General features: G+C 42.8%; 1 protein-coding gene across 16 annotated transcripts in view; it reads left to right on the top strand.

Moving 5' to 3' along the window:
• The window catches only part of NSUN3 (NOP2/Sun RNA methyltransferase 3), a 59,445-nt gene that overhangs the window by 21,890 nt on the left and 15,487 nt on the right, over positions 1–22,068 (top strand). For 5 of the 16 annotated variants that reach the window (XR_011428910.1, XR_011428911.1, XR_002801919.2 and 2 more), the window contains 4 exons: positions 4,583–4,737; positions 5,456–5,577; positions 10,817–10,870; positions 11,633–11,775. Coding sequence is in view for 4 of the 16 variants with exons in the window: in XM_070242928.1 (XP_070099029.1) it covers positions 4,583–4,737; positions 5,456–5,577; positions 5,903–5,978 (353 nt within the window). In the remaining 12 variants the exon portion in view is untranslated. Of the gene's footprint in view, positions 1–4,582; positions 4,738–5,455; positions 5,578–5,902; positions 6,121–6,160; positions 6,305–10,816; positions 10,871–11,632; positions 11,776–19,840; positions 20,103–22,068 lie in introns of those variants that run through there. The other 11 variants (XR_011428909.1, XM_023623991.2, XM_023623990.2 and 8 more) reach the window with 8 other exon arrangements.

The raw sequence follows: 22,068 nt of genomic DNA, 5'->3' as shown, positions 1-22,068 counted from the left end.
TCTTTTTGCTGAGGAAGATTAGCCCTGAGCTAACATCTGTGCCCATCTTCCTCTCCTTTTTTGTATGTGGGACACTGCCACAGGGTGGCCGGTGAGTTGAGTAGGTCTGAGCCCAGGATCCAAACCCGTGAACCTGGGCCACCGAAGTGGAGCATGTGGAACTTTAACCACTCAGCCACGGGGCCCGCCCAACAAAACCTTTCTAAATGCATCAACGATCTCCAAGTGCTCAGTGGTCAGCATCTGAAAGAGTGGAAACCTAGACAGTGAATTGAGCACTGAAGCCAGCCTTTCACTTGGGAGCACGTGCCTAACCTGAGGAACTTGCATGTCCACGTTCATCACTTCTTGAAAAGGCAGATTAGAAGGCAGAGCTGGAGCCTGCTGAGTGGAGCCTCCCAGAGCTGATTCACCTGGAGCCGGGGCTCCACAAGGCTGATCAGATACTGGGGTGGGCCTGCCTGCCCTGCAGCCACGCTTGTCTCCACAGCCACATCAGCGAATCTCCCAAAAGCACCTGAGAGAAACGTGAACTAAATTAAGAAGCGCACTTCCTAAGCAAATGCAGCTTGAAGCTGGTTTTCTGCTTCTTTGCCCCTAACAAAACTGCTGCATCTCCTGACCCTCTTCCGTGTGGAGACGTGGGCCGGGCGGTAGGGAGGAAGCAGTGTGCATGAACACCTCTCGCACCAGGTGGAATATGGCACACGCCGGAGGTGAGGTGCAGAGTGGCTGAGAAGTGGGCTCGTCAGCCACATCTGCTGGAGCACAGAGCGTGTTGGTGAGATGGTGGGAGGTTGAAATTGAAAGGTTGTCTTGAGGCCTCCCTGTCACAGACCTGAAATTAAAGGCTAGGTGTTTGAATTTTATTCAGTGGATGATGGGAAGTCATTGAAAGTTTTTACCAGTGGATAGACGATCAGAGACAACAGCACCGTATGTATAGATACGTATAGATACGTAGATGTATATACACACTCATACGGTCATACATATGTATATGTATTTGAGCAAAGGGTTTACAGAGATTTTTTTCCCCCTTGACGTTAGAATTTCATCTTCAGTTAGTTCTCTAGCTTGTTTCCCTGGTAACCTGACAGAGACTGTCACTGTGTTTCTAGGCAACGTTGCATGTGATAAAAATGATTCTGATTGGTAAAATGCACGTGCCCTGAAAGAAAGACCAATTAACCCCTTGAGACCTTGCTTGGGGTCTTCCTGAGTGCAGCGAAGCACTGTAATCGGGATGTTCCTGTGGGGACCCTGGATGCTGTGCCTGTGCAGTTGTTAGAAGAGGTGTTGGCTCCTGTGGGACATGAGGCTTTTAGGCCAGAACGGCTCCTGCACCTGCCCAATGTGAGTCTCAACTTCTCGTACTGAGTTACCAGCTGTGTGAGCCACCACAGGCCTTCTAGGAAAGAGGATGTCAGCCTGCCCTCTTGGCCACTGGCGGTTCCTGTTCTGTGTAGGGTGATGCCAAATGTGGCCTGCATGAATGTTTACGTTGAAAAGACCACCTTAAATAAGACCAGAAAACCTAGAAATTATAAAAGTGATATGATTGACTACAAAAAATTGTGAAACTTATGTATTAAAAAAGATCTACAAATTCAGAAGACAGTTTAGGAAACATTTGCAAATCAGATGGCAGATAAAGGGTTAATACCTATACTATGGAAATAGGTCTCACCTTAATAAGAAAAGTATAAATAGTGCAATAGGTAGAAAAGGGCAAAGGGTAAGAATAGGCAGTTGACAGGAAAGTGAAACTTAACAGCAAATAGGCAGTCTCAGAGATGCTCCATTGTGTGAGAAATGAAGGGCTGTGCTCCAGTATCACGTCCCGTATCAGACCAACAGCGCTTACTTCTGCAGGAGTTTGGTGGAGGGACAAGGCAGTTGTACTTGCTAAAACTAAATGTTCCCCTACTCAGACCTTGCTGCTCCTCTGGTAATGTCCCATAATAATAAAGCACAGATGACAGGACAGCTGTAGAAAGATGTTCAGCTACTGCTGCTGTCAGTGACAGCAGTGTGAGCCCCAGCCCCTGGCAATGGTTGAGCAGAGGACACCACTGCACGTACTGTTAGCACCTTTAGAGACTATGTGTCTCTGTGCCAGTTGACATGGTGGTGTTTCCTTTGAAGTGTTGGGATAAGTGAAGAGTAAGGAAGCAGAGAACTGTGTAACTGTAATCTTGGGCATATAATCATATAAGCACATATATGTCAGGTTGATAGTAGAGGTTTCTTTTGATGGGATAGTTGGGCAGTTGGTGAAGGGGGCGGTTGAAGAATGAGGTGAAAAACTGATACTTCAAGGGCTGACCCGGTGGTGTAGTTGTTAAGGTCACACGTTCCGCTTCAGTGGCCTTGGGTTCACTGGTTCAGTTTCTGGGTGTGGACCTACACACTGCTCATCAAGCCATGCTGTGGCGGCATCCCCTGTAGAAGAACTAGAAGGACTTGCAACTAGGATATACAGCTATGCACTGTGTGGCTTTGGGGAGGAAAACCAAAACAGATGTGCAACAGATGCTAGCTCAGGGCGAATCTTCCTCACCAAAAAAAGCATATCTAAAAAAAAAAGTGATACTAGAAAAATAAAATTGCATTTATATAAATTTTATGTGTGGCTTATATGCTTGAAGAGATATGGTATGATTGTTTATCAAAATGTTAAATGGTGGTTACCTGAAGACGGTGGGTTTCAGGTAATTTTTGATATTCTTCCTTTATACTTTCATGCATTTTAAAAAATATGCTTGTATTTAGGTATATATTTTGTAAACACATATTGTATGTAATTTTATTATGTAAGAAGTATGTAAATATTTATAAATAAATAACTATATGTTTAAATAAAGGAAAAGAAGACTGTCTTATGAGGGAGTGAGGTGCCCTGTCTGCCGAGGGGCCATGTGTCTGTGGTGAGAGGTAGGCTCTGGACTCAGGTCTGGGCTTCCTGCCCTGTGAACCTGGCCAAGCACTTCACTCTTGGCCCGAGTCTCCATCAGTAGAACAGGAGTATTACTGAAGGCCTCTGCGCCATGGGCTTATGAGGGTCAGATATGTTGCTACATGGAAAGTCTTAGGACTATGCCTGGCACAAGATAAAGACACAAGAATTGTTAGTAATTATTATAAACATTTGTAGTCACTGCTTTACAGTACTATGCCAGATATGTTACTGAAGGATCGCATTGAATCTTAGCAACCACTTTGTAAGGTAGCTAGTATAGGGGAGGTAAAATTTCTCCTCTGTCCTCTTAGGGTTTCCAGCTGGGACTGACATAAAACAGAGTAACAGGAGGAAAGCATACAAATTTTATTTAATAAAATTTTACCAGTTAGGGGAGTCGCCCCAGGAAAATGAAGACCCGAAGAAGTAGCTAGGCCTCAGTGCTCATATACCAGGTTGAACAAACAGTGCCACTTGTGGAAAAGTAACTGAAACAGATGGGGAGAAGAAAGGAAGAGTTATTTTTAGCAAGGTCTGTTTGTATGGATTTCTCTTGGCCTTGACTCCCTGTCTCTGGTGATAAGAATCTTTTGGAGCCAGCCCTGGCTGAATGGTGAAGTTCACATGTCCACTTTAGTGGCCCAGGGTTCGCATGTTGGGATCCTGGGTGCAGACCTACACACTGCTCGTCAGTCCATGCTGTGGTGGTGTCCCACGTAGAAGAACCAGAATGACCTACAACTAGGATATACAACTACGTACTGGGGCTTTGGGGAGAAAGAAAAAAAAAAGGAAGATTGGCAGCAGATGTTAGTTCAGGGCCAATCAATCTTCCTCCCCCCTGCCCCCAAAAGAAAGACATAAAAAAAAAACTAAAGAATGTTTCTTTCCTCTGGAATAGGAAGGGTATCTTTCCCATGGGAGTCCATCTCCTGCTTTCAGGAGGAGAAAGGAAGGTCAAATGCCATTCCTGTGTTTGCTGTTATTCAGGTATCTTTAACTCAAAATAATCAGTGTACCAGAGCGGCGTATTTGGGGTGGTGTGTTCTGAGCCCTTCACTAGGTGCAGTCCCCATTGTACAGGTGAGGAAACTGAGGCTCTTGAGGAGGGCTGAGGAACTCCCCCACAAGTCTCTTAGCTCATCATTAGAGCCTGTCTGTCTGAACCACAGAGCCAGGAGCACTGCACGTGCTTTTTCCACATTCCACATGCCTGCCTTTATTTAAAATGAAGGCCTTCTGTCCTGGAAGGAGCTCGATAGATGATCGAATAGATCGTCTACTCTTAAGAGCTGTAGGGGAGAATGGGTCTGAGGAATTGGTTGTATGGCATATCTTTAGGAATCCATAATTCTCTAAAGGTTTTTGCCTCACAAAATTAGATTTGAGTGAGTAGATGGTGAGAGCCTTTGAGAGACTGTGCCGGCCTGACTGCTGTGCATGTTTTATGCTGTGTGTGTGTGTGTTTCTGCTTTTAAAGCATAAAATAATCATGATGTTTACCTCTGAGTCCTATTTCTGCATAATTGGGGTGAGCTGATTTCTTTCTGAAATTTATTTGATCAAAAGTGGAAATTTAACAGTGTCTCTGCATTCATATTAAAACTTTTAATCCTTTAGGTTATCTTCACTGCAACGAATACGATCATTTGAGGTTGAAGTGGCTGATGCAGACCTTGGAATCTTTCATCCCACAGCCTTTGGTGAATGGGATTAAAGTATCTCAGTCGGACGGCAGAGACGTGGGGGACGCCCAGCCTGAAACTTTTGACAAGGTGCCTTCATGACGTTGTGACGCGCTGATGTCTCTCAGTATGCCACCATTAGGTTGCCTCTTGTTTTCCACCTGCTTCCAGAAGTGGCTGGATGCCATTTCTCAGCGCCATGGGAAACTGATAATGGGAGCATGGATGCGGTTTTCACTGGGTGGTCAGCATGGCTCAGAGGAAGCAGCCACTGTGGGATTGGGGACTACAGAATGTTTTTATTTCCCAGTACCTCAGAGATTCTCAGGAAAAGATAAGCTGTGATTGGGGTCCGTACACACAATTGCCCTGTATTGCTTTAATTTGCTAACATTTCGTATCAGAGTATGACAGGTAAAGAAAAGGAGCATTTCAGGAAACTGAAGTTGAAACATTTTTAAAAATGTTGAGAATTCAGGAGTACTAGTAGTAATGTCTGTTTCAAATGAGTAACTTTTGTAAAAGTTTTTACTGTAGTTGTCAAGAATGTGAAATGTTAGTAGTCTTTTAGTCCTCCCATTCGCTCTCCTCCCAAAAAACCAAGCACTGAGAGTGCACAGGACATTTTTCTGAAAAGTGTTAGTGAACAAATGTCATAAAGAAGGATTTACCATGGTGTATTTTCAGCTACTAGGGAAATGTCCATATGTATTTGCGGTTTTTGTCACGGGTTTACGTAGCTTCCCTGTGCACGCTGTGTCTGAGAGTGTATTTTCAGCGCAGATTTACCTTACTGTCCTTGTTTCAGGTGCTGGTTGATGCTCCGTGTTCAAACGATCGGAGCTGGCTGTTCTCTCCTGATGCTCAGAAGGCGGCCTGCAGGATAAGCCAGAGGAGGAGTCTGCCTCTGCTGCAGAGAGGGCTCCTGCGGTGAGAGCTCTCCACATGGGGTTCACCTTGGTCCTGTGGTAATTTACATAGGCTGGGCAAAACGCAGCCCCCAAATGATGGTCTCCTGCATGGGGTCAGTCGTCATGCCTCCAGACGCTGCACCCGGAAAATTCTCAGCCTTTCCCTTCCAGCTTTTGTGCTGTCCTGTCCCGCTGCCCCCGCCCTGCCCCTGAATGAAATGGAGTTTTGCTGTGCCTGGTCCTTTAAAGGGCGCAGAGCACTTACCTGAGGCTTGGGGTTGTTTGCACCTCGGGACCACCCTAAGCCTGGGTTTATCACCTGTGCTTTCACTGACTCTGAGCAGCGCTGTAGGAGCGGCTTTGGGCCAGGAGGCACCTTTTGGCAGCGGCCACGTTGTTCTGGGTGAGCTAGCCTCCTAGGAAGTTGTGGTTTGTTGTTAGCACTCATCGCCCCTCTAAGAATTTTCCAGAAGAGCATGACCACCAAGAGGTAATTGTTTTCCTTGAGAACAGAGGCATTTTGGGACATCCCATCCTGGTTTCAAAAGAGATTTCTACTTTTATCCTACTCCCAAGTGGTTCCTGTTGTTCATACTTAACAGGAATTCTCTGAGCTGTGTGAGGTCTAGTTAAGCGACACCTTCGTGGAGTGAGGGCAAGGGCGGTGCACGAGCTCTGCAGATTCTGGGTCCGTGTCCACCTTCTGACTGGTCCACGGCGAACGTGCCGAGCTGTGTCAGGTCTAGGTAAGCGACACTGCGTCCTCTCTGCTCCTTTGTGGAGTGAGGGTGTGGGCGGTGCACCTGCTCTGCTGGCTCCGGGTCCATGTCCGCCTTCTCAGCGGTCCACGGCGAACGCCTGCCGGTCCCTAAGTTGCACAGCCAGTGCTGGTGGTGCTCCTGTACAGGCAGTGTGTTAGCTCGTTGTGCTGGTTCTAGCTCGTACCTGCCGGCAGGTTCTTCAGACATTCCTCCTCCGGCAGGAGCTTTCATCTGCTGCCACCAGGGGACAGTTTGCGAATTCTGTGCACCTTTCCCTCCTGCCTGCTGGCTGTGAGCCTGGGATGCTGGTTGAGCTGGCTCTGTCCTTTTTCTCACCCGAGTCTCTTGCTCTGACTCCTCAGTTAATTCCTCATGCTGCTCCGAGCCTTGCTGTTCTTACGCCCCCCCAGAGCAGATGCTGCATCTTATGACCTCCGCTTAGCATTGTGACCTCTAGTCTTTTTTTAAACTCTTAGCAACCAGGCTTCCTGAGAAGATCATTTTTCTTTTCTCTCTCATAAAAATCCTCCCTTCACTTCTTTTTCTTCCTATCCATTACCAGGCTTTCTCTGTTTTATGTTCTGTAATACTACTTTTCTTGCCATTTTCTCTCAATTCAACGTTATCTATCTTCTGTTCCCTTTAGTCTTCCAAACCTATGCTTATTAAAGTTACTAAATTGATAAGTTAAATTGATATTTTTTAATGGATATTCTTCAATTTTAATTTTACTTGATCTCGATGGTATTTTAAAAATATGTTTTATTATACAACTATTACATGGAAACATTTTCATTGTAAAAAAACTCAAATGATACAAATCAAGCAAAAGGCCCCTTTGTCCACAGACCCAAACAAATACCAGCTTTCTTCACAGGGTTAACTATTGGACTTAAGCTGGGTGTACATTCTTCCAAACTTTTTCTATAGCTTTTCTTTTCCTTTTTTTTTTTTTTATTTTGCTGAGGAAGATGTGCCCTGAACTAACATCCGCTGATCTTCCTCTTTTTGTATGTGAGCTGCTGCCACAGCATGGCCACTGACAGACAAGTGGTGTAGGTCTGTGCCCGAGAACTGAACCTGGGCTGCTGAAGTGGAGCACACTGAACTTTACTGCCAGGCCACCAGGACTGTGCCATCTATAGCTTTTCTTACAACTGTGTATACATAGAGAAATACATTAAAAATAACTGCTATCACTGTGTCTATATTGTTGTGTAACTTGCTCTTTTTTGTACTTAACATTTCTTAAAGTCTTTTCCTTATAGATGTACTTTGTTTTCTTTGACTTCTGTGAAATATTCGGTAGGGTCAGACTATCATATTCCATTTAATTCTCTGTTTTTGGATATTTACTTCATGTCCTTTTTTCACTTATACAAACTATCCTTTAATTGTCTCATTGGACACACATATTAACATTTTTCTTGCTTAAACTGAATTGTTCTCTAAAATGGCTGTACCAGTGCACACTATGTTGCATTTGGCTTTGACTGTTTGCACCCTCTTAAAATATTATCTTCCCTTGATTTTTGTGATCATATGCCTTCCTGCTTTTCTTCTACCTTTTTTTCTTAATTTGTTCTTAATCGGCTTATCCCATAAATTTTGGATTTCCATAGGCTGCTGATGTTGGCTGCCTTCTCTCCCTCTCTGATGGCTTCAACTGATAGAAAGTGCCGTCTCCCAAATATACATCTAAGCTGAGATCTCCTCCTTAGCTTCAGACATGTATGCTCTGTTACCTATCAGAGATCTCCATTTGGAAGCCCCTGAGACATGTAAAACTCAGTTTGTCAAGAGGGAACTCATAATTTCTAATGCTTTCCTGTCCCCTTGAAAATCAACAAAAGGAAAACTCAAGACAGAAACCCACCAAACTGCCTCTGTTCCTCTCTTCTCCAGCTCAGTAGTTACATTGGCCTAAGTTGAAATCCATCTCCAACCCCCTCTCTCCTCTACCTAGTCAGTCACAGAGATGCTTCATTGTACCTGTTGGCTATTTCTCAAGCCCATCCAGGTCTCTGTCCTTCGTAGCCTAACCTGAGCCCCCAACATCTGTGACCTAAATCATCACAATGGGCTTCAACTGCCCTGCGTGTCTCCAACTGTGACCTCTGCTTCGCTCTCTGGTAAAACGAAATCTGACCTGAAATGTAGATCTGATCATGTCATTCTGCTTTTTGAAGTCCTGCAGTGGTTTCCTGTCACCATTTAGGTCTCAGACTCCTTAGTGTGATCCTTGATTTTGGTTGGTTCCTCCCTGCCTCACTAGCCTCACCATCTCGGGACTCCTCCCACATTAGTTCCGACGCAGCAGCTCCTTGGACTCTCTACACGGTGTTTCGTTTCTGAGCTCAGTGCACTTCCTCTTCCTGTTGCCTAAGAGTTCTTCCTCTAACTCTTCCTCCCTCTGGGGAAGGATGGGCAACTCTCCTGGTTCCTCAGTAATCAGCTCTGACATCTCTTTATCGAAGCCTTGCCTGACTTCCTGGGCCTGGTGTTGGTACTGCCTCATGTCCTTGCCGTCATTTACACCTACACTGATGCTTCACGTTTGTTGGGTGCTGTCTCCTCCTCAACAAGACTGTGGGCCTCATGGGAGCAGGGATTGTCTTAGTGTGCTTTTTTGTACAAAATGTTTTTTTCTTGTGATGAGACCTTTTAAGATCCAGTCTTTTAGCAAGTTTCAGTCTTATTTTTATTTCCAATACATAGTTTGGTGTCCAGCATATAGAAGGGATTCAGTAAATAATTGTTTAAAAACAGTAAATTACAAGGCCTGAGTATTTAGAATTTATGTCTGCATTTAAATTTATAGCAAAGTCAATCTGACAAAAATGATAAAATCATTATTGTGCTGCATGGTAATTAGCTGTAAATGTAAAGCAGTTCAATTGGTACTGCTTTTGCACAACCACACATGGCTTTAGTTTAGTTTTTCTCCATTTAATACGTTTCCCTTAACACCAGACAGCATTTCAGTCATCATCACGTAGGCCATGCATCTACCTAAGCCTCACACAGGCGCCTTCCTGTGCCCTGACACCCAAGGCTCTTCTTTGGTGACCACTCCACTCTCCCGTCATCCTACTCCCCAAAGGGAGTGGCTTTAGTACCACATCACTTTAGTAGCAAGTTGACAGGGTGCAAAACCAACCTCTCAGTCACGAGTGTAGACCTTCATGCACTGTATGTGTTTGGAAAGACCATCCTGCCAGCCATCCTGCAGTCGTCTCCTTGAGCAGCTGCTCTGCTGCCTGGTCTGTGCGAGGGGCTTCAGAGCTACCTAAAGCAGCTGGAACTTTCAGGCCCTGGGCTGTGTGACTGTGATGAGGAGGGGGAAGGCGCAGAAATCCAGGCTGGAGATGCATAAAGTGATTCTAATTCCCTGATGTCTATAAATCTGGGGGTTAAAACGGCGAAGGGAAAAATGATGGTACCAGCACAGCCTCTCTTTTATCTCCTGCCCCTGGCTCGAAAAAAATGGAAAAAAAAAGACTAGTACTTTTCTCCTCGGGCTGGCTCTCTCGCTGTATCACAGACCAAGAGATTTCTCTCACCTTCTTCTTAACCCCCTCGCTGAGCTGTTGCTTTCCCTTCCTTTGGCGAAAGGCAGTCCTTTTGTTTCACAGTGAGAAGGGAAGGTTTTCAGTGTAGACCTGTGCAAGAGAGATGCATGGTGTGTCTGAGTTTGGTCAGCGGGCTGCAGGGGTGATCTCAGCTCTTCGCTTGCACCTGCAAAGAGCAGTTAGGAGGCACGGATCAGAGACCACCAGGCCTGGTCCTGGGGGCAGGAGGCAGCTCAGAAGGAGAGAGGAGCCCAAGGAGGCTGAGAGGCAAATAAGGACAGCCTTCCGACAGTGCTGTTTTGTGGGAGGCAAGACTTGTGCCTGCATGTCTGCTGATCGTGGTGTTCAGAGGCGCCCTCTGCCCGCCATGGCTGTGTGTTTGTGTCCTTACTGGAAATCATTTCTGCTCACATCAAGGAGGAAGGCTGCGGAGTGTTCAGAATTTCAGATTTTGAAAACACAATACTAAAAGCAAATATTAACCTTGCAATATTATGAATGTGATACTTAAATGACAATCGATACTTTATTTAATAGAAGTTTCTTGATGTTAAATTTTTTAAAAGGAGTAATGTTAGTAGATAGGTAATAGTCTTTTTAGAATTCTTTAAAAAATTAATTTATGGGGCCAGCCTGGTGGCATAGTGGTTAAGTTTACGTGCTCTCCTTCGGTGGCCCAGAATTCACAGGTTCGGATCCCAGGTGTGGACGTAGTACTGCTCGTCAAGCCACGCTGTGATGGCATACAACATAAAATAGAGGATGATTGGCACAGATGTTAGCTCAGTGATAATCTTCTTCAAGCAAAAAGAGGAAGATTGGCAACAGATGTCTGCTCAGAGCCAATGTTCCTCACCGGAAAAAAAAAAATGTATAGAGTTATACATAGTCATGAAAGTGGTAATCCATCCTGATTTTTTTTTAGCATGAAAAGTTTATTGGAAGACACAGTGACAACAGGAGAAAAGTCCCAAAGCATGTGAGTTCTTTGTACACTTACTGAGGACTTTGGATTTAATCCATACAAAGGTGGAAAAATTGGAATCTTCTATTAAATTTATAAAGCATGAAGGTATGAGTTGTATGTAGCTCTCTCAAACATCTGTCCCCAAAACTCTATGCAGAAGGTGAGGGAGAACATGGGGTAAGAACACGTGGAAGAATTGAGCATAAGCCAGTTCTATTAGTGGAGTATCATTTGAAAGTATACCTTTATTATCATTTCTCAAAGTAATTTCTGAGATCAGTCGTTTCTCTTACATACTATGTATGTACTTACTCCAGTCAGATTCTCTTGCCTCATTTTTATTTAACTATATTAAGAAAAACAGAGTGGGAAAATATGCTGAAAATGATAAGCATCTAGTGTTTTTAGAAAGCAGCCATGATGTTTGTGCAAGAGAAGTTTACATGATTTTTAGATGGGAAAGCTCGAACTGAAGAATATGATTTATGACAATAATATAGGTATCTTATTGCAGTGATGTATCATGTCATCCATTTCCTCAGAGGAAATCAATCACATATAAAATACCCCTTCTGGTTTTCCTTCTACTTGACAAGTGCAATCCAATTTGTGAACTCATTGAAAAAGGAACCTTAGGTTATTTGGTAACATTTTGAAAATTTGTATAAATCACCCAGATAACAATCCCTCAAAAGTGGTACTATAACAGCAAGAATTGTGTTTTAAAGGAAACATTAGAAAACAAATCCCCATCTCTTCTGTCGTGTTCTCCAGCTGAGATAGGGGTTACCTCCTGACTGTGAGGCATGGCCTTCCTCTTTCATCATTGGTGACCAGAAGTTGATGTGTTCATATTGGAAGAATAATCTTTGGACATGTAGCTCTCTTAGAATGAAAGATTTCCACCACTGTTTCAGGTATGTGTGTATCTTCTTTTTAAAGTTCAATTAATTCAGTTAACTTTTCATACTTTCGTGATATGCTAAGTCATACGTGTGGAATCCAGAAAACAAAAGCAAGCCACTATGAATACTACACTGCTAATTCTCCTCCTCTTCTTTCTTCCTTTTTCTTTAAGTGGCAAGAGTCAGAGGTTCTGAGATTAAAAATCCGTAATTCATTTGGGCAAAGGACATACTTTTCAATAAAAGTTTACAGATCGAAATAATCCACATAAGTGAAATTGTGACGCCTGAAGAGACATCCAAAGCTGTAGTTTGTAGCAGTTGTATTTTCAGTCATAAGAATATGTCTCAGGTGTGGATTGACAATATGAAATACAATCTTGAAAATAAGATTTTATTAGCATTTATTACTTTATCCAACATTTAATAAGGATCTACTTTATGTCAGGAATTTTGCTAGGTACTGCAGATACTAAAATATGTACAGAAGGATCCTTGTTCTCAGGGTCCTCAGGGCAGTTATCATAGAGTGTGGTAAGGAGATGGTAACAGGGGTAGTGTGGCTACAGAGGGAGCAAGAAGAGGGGCAGCTGACTTTGCTCAGGTTAAGGGTGGGGTGTGAGTGTAAGATGGTATATTTACAGAATAAGCAGCAGAGAAACTTTTAAGCTGAAGATATTTTTCTAATAGTTTTTCCTAATCATGAAAGTAATATCTCGTAAAGCATTTGAAATATACAAAGAAATATAAAGAAGAAAATAAGCAGTTCATTAAAAGAAACTTACACTGACTTATTTCCCTTCACTGCATATAGTATTTACAATAATAGAAATCATAGTGATACAACTTGATATTTTTTCCACTTCATTTATTATGAACATTTTAATTATTAAATTGTCTTTGAAAACATGCTTTTCAAATGGCTGTATTATAGTAAATCACTCATTCATTTATTCAGGTAGTTAGAAATATCAAAAACTGTTCTTTCTAATGATAGAATCTCATTAATGCAAGAAATAGTTACAAAAACATATTGTAATGGAGATGAAAACGTCATCTTTTTTAATGGTCTGGGCAAGAGTGTGATTATTCTTTGGGGAAGGAGTTGGCGGCTGGCCTGGGATCCATTTCCCTTCTCATTTCCAGGGTGACACTCCCACGAAAGAAAGAAGGCAGATGATCCAGTTAAATGTGTTGCTAGCTGACCTCTGTGGTAAATAGGCGGAGGCATTTTGCTAAGAGGAGAATTACTTGTGGCATGCTTTGTGCAGGATGTCCCTGGTTAGGATCACCTCGGGTAAACACAGCCCAGAATCTGCAGAATGGTGAGGCCTGGCTTCCTGGAGAATGTCCTATAAGCTGTTCGACTTCCTAGAGTATGTTGGAGATTGACGTGGCCTAAATGCGCTCTCCCATGTGAGCTGACTATGAACCTTGCTTAGAGAACTCGTCGATTACTCTGGGCTGGAAGACCTAAGCTGCAAACGAGACTTGCGGGAAGCCGCAGTGCTGTCCCTGCTTCCCTCGTGTCACTTGGTTGCTTATATACTTGAAATGTTAGTGAAGCTTGGTAGAGGGTGAGGTCTCTGCTTCAGGAGAGCCTGATTTGACGATCCAGTTCTTCCTGTTAGCTGTCCCCTGAACCCCACCAGGCACTGCTGATGGAGCTAAATTGAGGAGCAGCCTTTGGCCCTGAGCCCCAAGTGCAGGCCTGTGTTTCAGTCCCATCTAAATCTCGGGACTCAGTCAGCTCACCACCCAGCAGTTAGACAGACAGAAAGTAAGAGCCCTCCGCCTCTGTCCTCTGCATGGAAGCATGGTTAAGAGACGAAGGGGTAGGCCCCGCTGAGCCAGAGCCCAGGCAGGTCTGCGAGGACGCGAGAAGTGGGGATGCTCCTAAAGGGTGGCTTTTCCACTCTGGCTCCATAGTTAGTAAAACTGGTGACGATGGATGCCATTCATCAACTGTGTAGGTGCTGCTCCTTCTCTCCTGTTTGCAGAGGCTTGAATAAGTAGGTGGAGAGTCTTCGACTGTTCACTCCACCAAGTGCCTGCCCTGCCTGTGCGTGGGGAGGAAGACTCTCCTTAGAGAAGGGAGAGCGAGGATGCGAGGGTGCTCCCTGGCCCTTCGTCCTTTCCAGAAGTACTTGCTGAGTGCCGTCTGTGTCCGCACATCCGCGGGATACAGGGCAGTCAAACCTTGTTTGCCTTGGCTGCTTTATTGTTGTGAGAAACTAGCTGTCCCTGGTTTCTCATTCGGGAGTCTCTGTCTTCTGCCAGCATCCGTGAAGCTGGCAAGCTTGTTACTTGCCGGCAGCATGAGATACCAGCCCCTTCAGTTTCTGACACTGTGATCAGGTAACTTTCTCCCTCTGTGACCTGCCTGGCGTCTTATTCTCTCTGCTGTTTTTTGGGTTTTTTTTTTTTTTATTACAAAGAGAGGTTGTTACTTTTTATGTAATGTATTCTATCTATATTTTCCTTTATGATTAATGCCTTTTTTGTGTCCTGTTTAAGAGATCTTTCCACACCCCCAATAATTTCTTGTGTTATTTTCTGGAACCTTTATTTTTTTTAATAAAAAATAGGCCACACTTAGGTCTTTTACCTACCTTACTTGATTTTTGCTTATTAGTGTGAGATACGAATCTGTTTTCTTTTCTGTCCGTCCTTCCTTCCTTTTTTCTTGCATATGGATACTCAGTTGTCAGAACAGCATTTATTGAAAAGTCTGTCCTTTTCCTAGTACTTTATACTGCTACTTTTGTCATAAGTCAAATGTCCGCATTAACAGGGTCTGATTTTTGTTCGATTTAATTGCTTTATTTATTGATCCCTCAGCTACTACTACACTAACTTAATTGCCATAGCATTAATGTCATAAAACGTAGGTGCAAATCTGCCTGTTTTTTTATTTCATTTTGTCATGTTAAGAGTATTTTGGCTATTTTTTTTCTTTTTTTTCTTTTGAGGAAGATTAGCCCTGAGCACACATCCGCCACCAATCCTCCTCTTTCTGCTGTGGAAGATTGGCCCTGAGCTAACATCCATGCCCATCTTCCTCTACTTTATATGTGGGACGCCTACCACAGCATGGCTTGATAAGCAGTGTGTAGGTCCGCACCCAGAATCCAAACTGGCAAACCCCGGACTGCAGAAGTGGAACATGTGAACTTAACTACTGCGTCACCGGGCTGGCCCCTATTTTGGCTATTTTTGACCCTTTTATATTTCTGTATGCATTTTAGAATTACCTTGTCAAATTTTGTGAAAAACTTATTGGCATTTTGATTAGAATCATTAAATCTATCAATTTGGAGAGTTTTGACATTTTTTCCAGTATTTCATGATGTTGGCAAATTTATTAAATCTAAAAATTTGTCTAGATTCGTTTGGATTTTCAACACAAACTTTCATAATTCTGTAGTATACAGAAATATATATAATTCTTTTCTGGTTATTGTATGATAAATTTTGTTTAGACTTTTTCCTTGTATGTTCATAAATGAGACTGGCCGGTAATTTTTCATTCTTGAGATAGTCTTATTAGAGTTGGGATCAGGGTTATGTAGGCTTATAAAAGGAATCAAGGAGTGTGCTCTCATTTATATTCTCTGGAACAGATTATGTAACATTGCAATTATTTTTTTTTCCTTGAATATGTGGTAGAACCTGCAGTTGAAGCTATGTGGGCCTGGAGATTTCTTTGTGGGAAAAGTTTTGACCATTAATTCAGTCTCTTTAATAGTTATAGGACTCTGAAAACTTTCTCTTTCTTCTTGAATCAGCTCTGTGAGATTTTTTTTTTTAGTAATTTTCCCTTTTTATCCAAGTCTGCAAACTTACTGACATAAAGTTGTGTACAGTATCTCCTTTTTAATGTCTGCAGGATTTATAATAATGTCCTCTTTTATTTTTGTTAATCAGTCTTACCTGAGGGTTGTCAAATTTTTATCTTTTCGAGATCCAGCATTTAAATTTGATCGTCTTTTGTAAATTCGTTTTCTGTTTCCAGACATATGGAAACTTTCTGGTTATCTTTCTTATTTGTTAATTTTTATTGTGATGGGAAAACATATGCTATATTGTATTAAATCAAATCTGAAATTTATTGTGTCTTCATAGCCCCGCATTAGGTCAATTTTTGTAAATATTTTATGTGTGCTTGAGAAGAATGTGAATTTTGCATTTGTTTAGTATACGGTGTTCTGTTAGGTGTCCATTAGGTGACATTTGTTGATTTTGTTATTCAAGTCCTCTATAGCATTACTTTTTTGTGTGTGTGTGTGTGTGTTTTGTTTTTTTTTTTTTTGCTGAGGAAGATTAGCCCTGAGCTAACATCTGTGCCAGTCTTTCTCCACTGTATACGTGGGTTGCCACCACAGCAGGGCTGATGAGTGGTGTAGGTCCATACCTGAGATTTGAACCTGCAAACCCAGGCTGCTGAAGTAGAATGCGCTGAACTTAACTGCTACATCACAGGGCTGGCCCCTATAGCATTACTTAAAAAAAAAAATTCTCCTGTCAGTTCTTGAAAGAGATGTGTTAAAATCTCCAAGGGTGATTTAGATTTGTACATTTCTTCCTGTCATTCTGTCAGGTTTCTCTTTATATATTTTGTTGACACAAATAATCCATAATCAATCTATAAATCAAAATTGGGGAGCATTTATTAGGAGCCAGATCTGAGGACTAGCCTGGGATCTTCCTTCCCCAAGGAAGGAAGGGCACCAAAGAAGTGGGGTGTACAGAGTGGTTATATACTGTCTTGGAGCAAAGAGCATATACATCACATATGACAGGAATGTCCCTTGTACACCTGTCATGAGATGCTTAGCTGGCACAGCAGGTCGCTGGTCAGCAGGTCAGTGGTCACAAGGTGAGCACAGCAGGTCAGTAATTAATCCTTATTTTTCAAGAAGAGATGCTTATCCTGAAAGAAATGCCAGGATGGGGGGAAGTTATATCCTTATGTTTAAGGACATCATTCTTGTCTTTGGACATTGTAAATGTTTAAACCAGATATACAGTGCTTGCTCAACAGGCCACGTCAGGCCCTTTTGGAAAAACAAGGTCAGGCCGAATTAGTTTTAACCCAAATGACTTCCTCATATACTCCAGCGTATCCTGTTGCTTTTTATTTATTCATCAACTGTAAGGCCATGTTATTAGAAGCATAGAGGTTTTGTTTTGTAGTGGTTTTCATACTTGCTCCAGAACCCTTAAGGCCCCTCATCTTGGCTATTAAAACATGGGCTCTACTGTCCCTGCTTAGTCCTGAGCTAGACAGTACTACCTCTGTTTGCCTTAACCATCTGTGCTTTTGCGTAACGTTTAATTTGAGTAGCTTACTCTGTAACTTCGCACAACTGCTATGTCTGCAGTGGGGATCTGCTGAAGAATTTTTGATAATGGGGTGACATGATTACATTTCTTTTAGAAGTATTCATTTATACCACGTAGAGGATGCATACAAGGGAACAAACACAGAGAAAGGAAAGCTAATTAGGAGGTTATTGAAAATTCAAAGCGAGTAATGATTATCAATAGTTTAAAGTTAAAACACAAAGATACTCAAGATGATACGTAAGCATTTCATTAACTCGTCCTAGTTTATGCAGTTTGTAAAATATCATTGATGTTAACAAGAGTTTAAATTATTTTTGGTAATAACTTGAAAAGCCTCTAATGGATATCAAACAAGATGAACCCAGGGTAGTAAGTATAAGAAGTTGTCTGCAGTAAGTCTGCAGTAAGTATTTGAAACATGAGAGCACGTAAATTCTTCTGTTTTAAAAGTCGTGCACTTTTCTCCTGAGATTTCTGAACAGTGACCAGTAAGTGTGGCAGGGGGTGACCTGGCTCTCGGCCGTGGGAGGAAGTGCTTCTTTGTCATCTGAGTGTTCCTGATTGTCACTTGGTGACCTGTGTATTTCTGCCTCCCCTGAGTCTTCTTTCTGCTGGAAGCCATGACTTTTATGATGCAAAGGATTTGACCAAGGCTGAAAAAGCAAGATTAGACCAGCCTGTCCATCAGGAGTCCCTGTGGCTCTTGCTTCTCCATCAGAAAGGTTGTCCTGTGCTGGGCCTCATTCTGCCACTCACTACAGGTCTCTGAACTTGCCGAGCTAGTGACCTAAATGGAGTCACTAAAAGGCCTCAGCAAACTTTATAGGCTTTTAATTCCTTTATAACCTGGCCACTGCAGGAGTCAAACGACTTTGTTCTTTAGGAGGAGAGAGCTGCTGTTTTCCGCCAAAGAATTATTTAGAGGGCAGTGGTGTTCAGACTCCGCTCTGTGCAGACACAGGGCCTGGAGGCTCGCTTCAGCTGCCGTCTTGAGGGATGGGAAAGGGATGACCAGGAGAGCCTCTTAGTTCACCACAGCAGATCCAGCAAGGAGCATGGTGTCTCCATCTGGTTAGACTTGTAGGGTTTCGTTTGAAGAAAGTCTTTTTTTTACTAATAAAAAAAAAAAAAGGCTTGAAAATCTCGTCAGTGATAAGCAATCTCTGTTCATTCATAAGCACATTTGCCATGGGCCAAAATGAAGTCAATTCTGGTGGTCTTCTTGCAAGCTTTTTATTTCTTTTCTTTTTATGAGTGAAGGGACTATATTTGACAGTATATCAAAGACCCTATATTAAAGTTTAGCAGAACTCATGTGGTCTGTTGTCACTCTTCTCTAATGTAGGCAACACAAAGCTGGTTTCCTTAACGTTCATCTCTAAGCCCCCTCCTAGGCCCATCTCAATGAGGTAATCAGCTGCTGAGAAGATGTTACTGCACAAAGTGTGAGTTCTCTGCCTGATGCACATTAAAAAAAACTCAATTATTACAGCATCAGCTTTTGAGAAAAGAAAAGGCTTTGGTGTGAGGTGGACCTGCAAGGAGGTAGGAGGCAGCGCTCTCAGCTCTGTCTCCCCGATCCAGGGCTTGGGGCACAACTTAGGGGATGAAGGGCCGGGTGGTCTGAGGTGTGGAGGTAGGTGACTGGAGGTGAGGAGAAGTGAGGTAGCTTGACGATCTGCGCACCTGTGGTCCAGCTCTCGGCTCCTCATAGGACGCATGTTCACAAAATGGCGTTAGCATTCTCTGAGGCTGAGTTTTCAGCTCCTCGATGTCAAAGGGTTGCCTGTTGCTCGTCCACGCAGGCTCGCTTGATGGGCTGGTGGTCTCAGCCGGCCTGAACTGGACAAGGGGTCTCAGCTCCTGAAAACCACTCGAGTTACTCTTGATAAGGTGGGTAAGTGGAGCCTGCCCTGGAGGGCCCCTGGTTACAAGATCTTCAAGTAGAAACTGATAATAAATATGTCAGAACTTGTCGTTTATAATCAATTTCAGGACTGTCTAGTGTCCTTACTCTGCTCTACCAGTACTGCATAAAAATATCCCTTCTTCGAGATAGCTTACTTCCAGGGCCGAGAAGATAATTATCAGCATTGTTTTTGTTTCTTAGGCTGAGTAGCTGCTGGCTGTGGTCTCTCTGAAAATAGAAGCCTGGTCGTGTTTCTTTATCTTGAACTTATAGAACTTCCTTGGTAATAAATAGTTTGCTATCTGGAAATTTGACTGCTTGTGAGCACAGTGAAGACCACCCTCAAGGTGTGCGACATGACCTCTTAAACTGATGACAGCACTGGCAACGATCAGACTAGAAATGTCTGTGCTTTGGATGCTTGTAGTAACTGAGACTTACTTTTGAATCTCTGTTTGTTTGGTAGATTGTACATGAACTTCAGCTTCTCCCTTTAGTGTGTTCTTAGGTCGCAGACCATAATAGTGGTGGGATTTTTTTTTTTTTTTCCCTGAGGAAGATTTGCCCTGAGCTAACATCTGTGCCAGTCCTCCTCTCTTTTTGCTTGAGGAAGATTAGCCCTAAGCTAACACCTGTGCCTGTCCACCTCTATTTTTTTGTATGTGGGATTCCTCCACAGCATGGCCGGTTGAGTGGACTGGGTCCGTGCCCAGGATCCAAACCCATGAACCCAGGCCACTGAAGCAGAGTGCATGAAAATTTAACCACTTGGCCACAGGGCCAGGCCTGAGATTTTTTATTTTCTCTGTTTGCCAGCAGAAATAATAAACTGATACAAACGGAGTGAAATTATGAGAAACAGCAGTGGAAAAACAAAAGAAATGGGAACTACTGAAAAGGAACAAAAATGGAAAAATGGTACAACATGGGAGCAGTATGGAACGGATAGGAAAAGTAAATGAAACAACTCCCCAAAACACTTAGAATAAGAAAAGACATGAAATGTAAAGGGATCAGACCTTTAGGATTGGGGACAGAAAAGGAACAACGTAGAGATAAGAGCTTCATGGAACTCCAAATGGTAGGTCGAAGGTTTGGTTTTACCGTTTGTTAGATAGTCTGGTAGTAGTTAAAATATTTCTATTCATTCATCAAATAAGGCTAATAACTTTTTTAAAAGACTAGATTTATTGTCTTACTTTTAAATCAGGCTGCCTGCCCCCACTAACCCCCAGTGTTGATTTCCCTTGTGTTCTAGAAAGGCGGTCTCAGGGATAACATTTGTTTAAGTAGGTCACAGCAGCACTTTTTGGTATCATATCTCAATTTAAAATAGTGGGCATGGTTTTCCATGCAGTCAAGTTCACTTAGTAAAAGTTACCAGACTGTTCCACTTACTGAGAAATGAGACCACAATTGCTAAGTAGCAGCCTTTATTAACAGATTATTTTACCTTTTGTAGGCCTTTATTATTGCCAAGAGGAAAATCTTTTTTCTCATTTTGATAAATCATTTGTTGGCAAAAAGTTTATTTTTTTCCCTCAAATAAAGCCTCTGGCCTCTATGATTTCCATCTGTTCTATAACATGAGAGTTGTAGGTTGCTTGAGCTGTTCCCTACCAGAATTTTCGAGTGTTAGTTGCAATTAAATATACTCCTCTGTTTGGCCCTGAAAAGTTCTTCTGTTGACCCACCTTTTCATTAAGGTAACATTCATTCATTTGCTTATTTAATAAATATACTTTGAGCACATACTTTCCAGTTGTGCTATATCTAAAAAATACAGAATAAATGTAACGTAAACCCTGTTTTGAAAGAGCTGAAGATTTATTGCTTGGGGAAAACAGATTAGGAATTCCGTGGGGAATCAGTGAAGGCTTCAGGGACGATACAAGCTTTGAAGTGGGTCTTGAAGGATGAGTAGAGGTTCACCTGGTCAAAAGGAAACTGAAAAATAATTTATGTAAGCATTAGAGCTTACTCAACATCTGGCAAAGAATGAATTTTAACTCCTTGACTTGATAGTAAATCACACGGTGTCTGTCTTGCTCCATAAGAGGCAGAGGTGTTGCGGACTGTCAGTCAGGACTTTGTCAGAGAAGAATCACTGCAGGTGATGTGAGGGAATCCTTCCTGGAGTTAGATCTTAATCACGGAAGCTGGTTAAGTAGTCTCTAGAAGTCTGTAGTTGTGCCCCGACTTCTGGTCTGGGAATAGAAGTTCAGCAGGGCTGACAGCCAGCACATGCAGTGGGAGAGAACAGAGACACGCTAGAACCCAGAGGACAAAGGGCCCGTCTTGCTGTCACCAGAACCTGCTTAGGTTTGTTTCCACCTCTGGCATCCAACCTTAACGCTGTGAGTGATGTGCAGAAGAGCTGGTGCCTCTCCTCATGGAGCTGCACACGAACCTGGTATGGGATTCAGAGAAGCCAAAGGAAGACCCCGTGATTGCTGGGAAAGTTGCCCCCCACCCCACCTGCAAGTTGAGCTGGTGGCTCTGTAATGTGTGTACACTAAGCTTACATGTGCGTTTCAAGGCGTTTGGACAGTGACACAGGCATGTGTAGCCCATAACCCTCTCGAGATACAGAACATGTCTTGGTTCATGTGAGTACGCTCTGTGATGTCTGCACGCCAATGAAACCACATTTCTCAGGACACATCCCTGTCCTTAAGCGACACGTGACTTTGTAATCCATAGGCAGAGGACCTTCCTAGGCAGAGCTGTGTTCCTTCCCTCTTTACTTCCAGATTCCCAGGATCTCTCCTGAGCCTGCTCTCATTAAACACACTGACATCTTGAGGTTTTCTTCTAGCTACCCCAGGGTTATATAAGCTTTGATTAGCACATGGTCTGTCTTTCAAGACATCATCAACAGTGATACTGTTAAATATTTTCCATGGCATATTCAGGGTTACTGGCTGTGTTAGTCAGGGTTCTCCAGAGAAACAGAACCAATAGGATGTGTATATATAGAGAGAGGGATTTTTTAAGGAATTGGCTCACATCATTATGGAGGCTGGAAGTTCAAAGTCTGTAGGATG

This window comes from Equus caballus, chromosome 19 (genome assembly GCF_041296265.1).
Source record: "Equus caballus isolate H_3958 breed thoroughbred chromosome 19, TB-T2T, whole genome shotgun sequence".
In the NCBI taxonomy this organism is placed as follows: domain Eukaryota; kingdom Metazoa; phylum Chordata; class Mammalia; order Perissodactyla; family Equidae; genus Equus; species Equus caballus.
The sequence above is the reverse complement of the archived record's forward strand: the minus strand, read 5'-3'. Positions and strand labels throughout refer to the sequence as shown.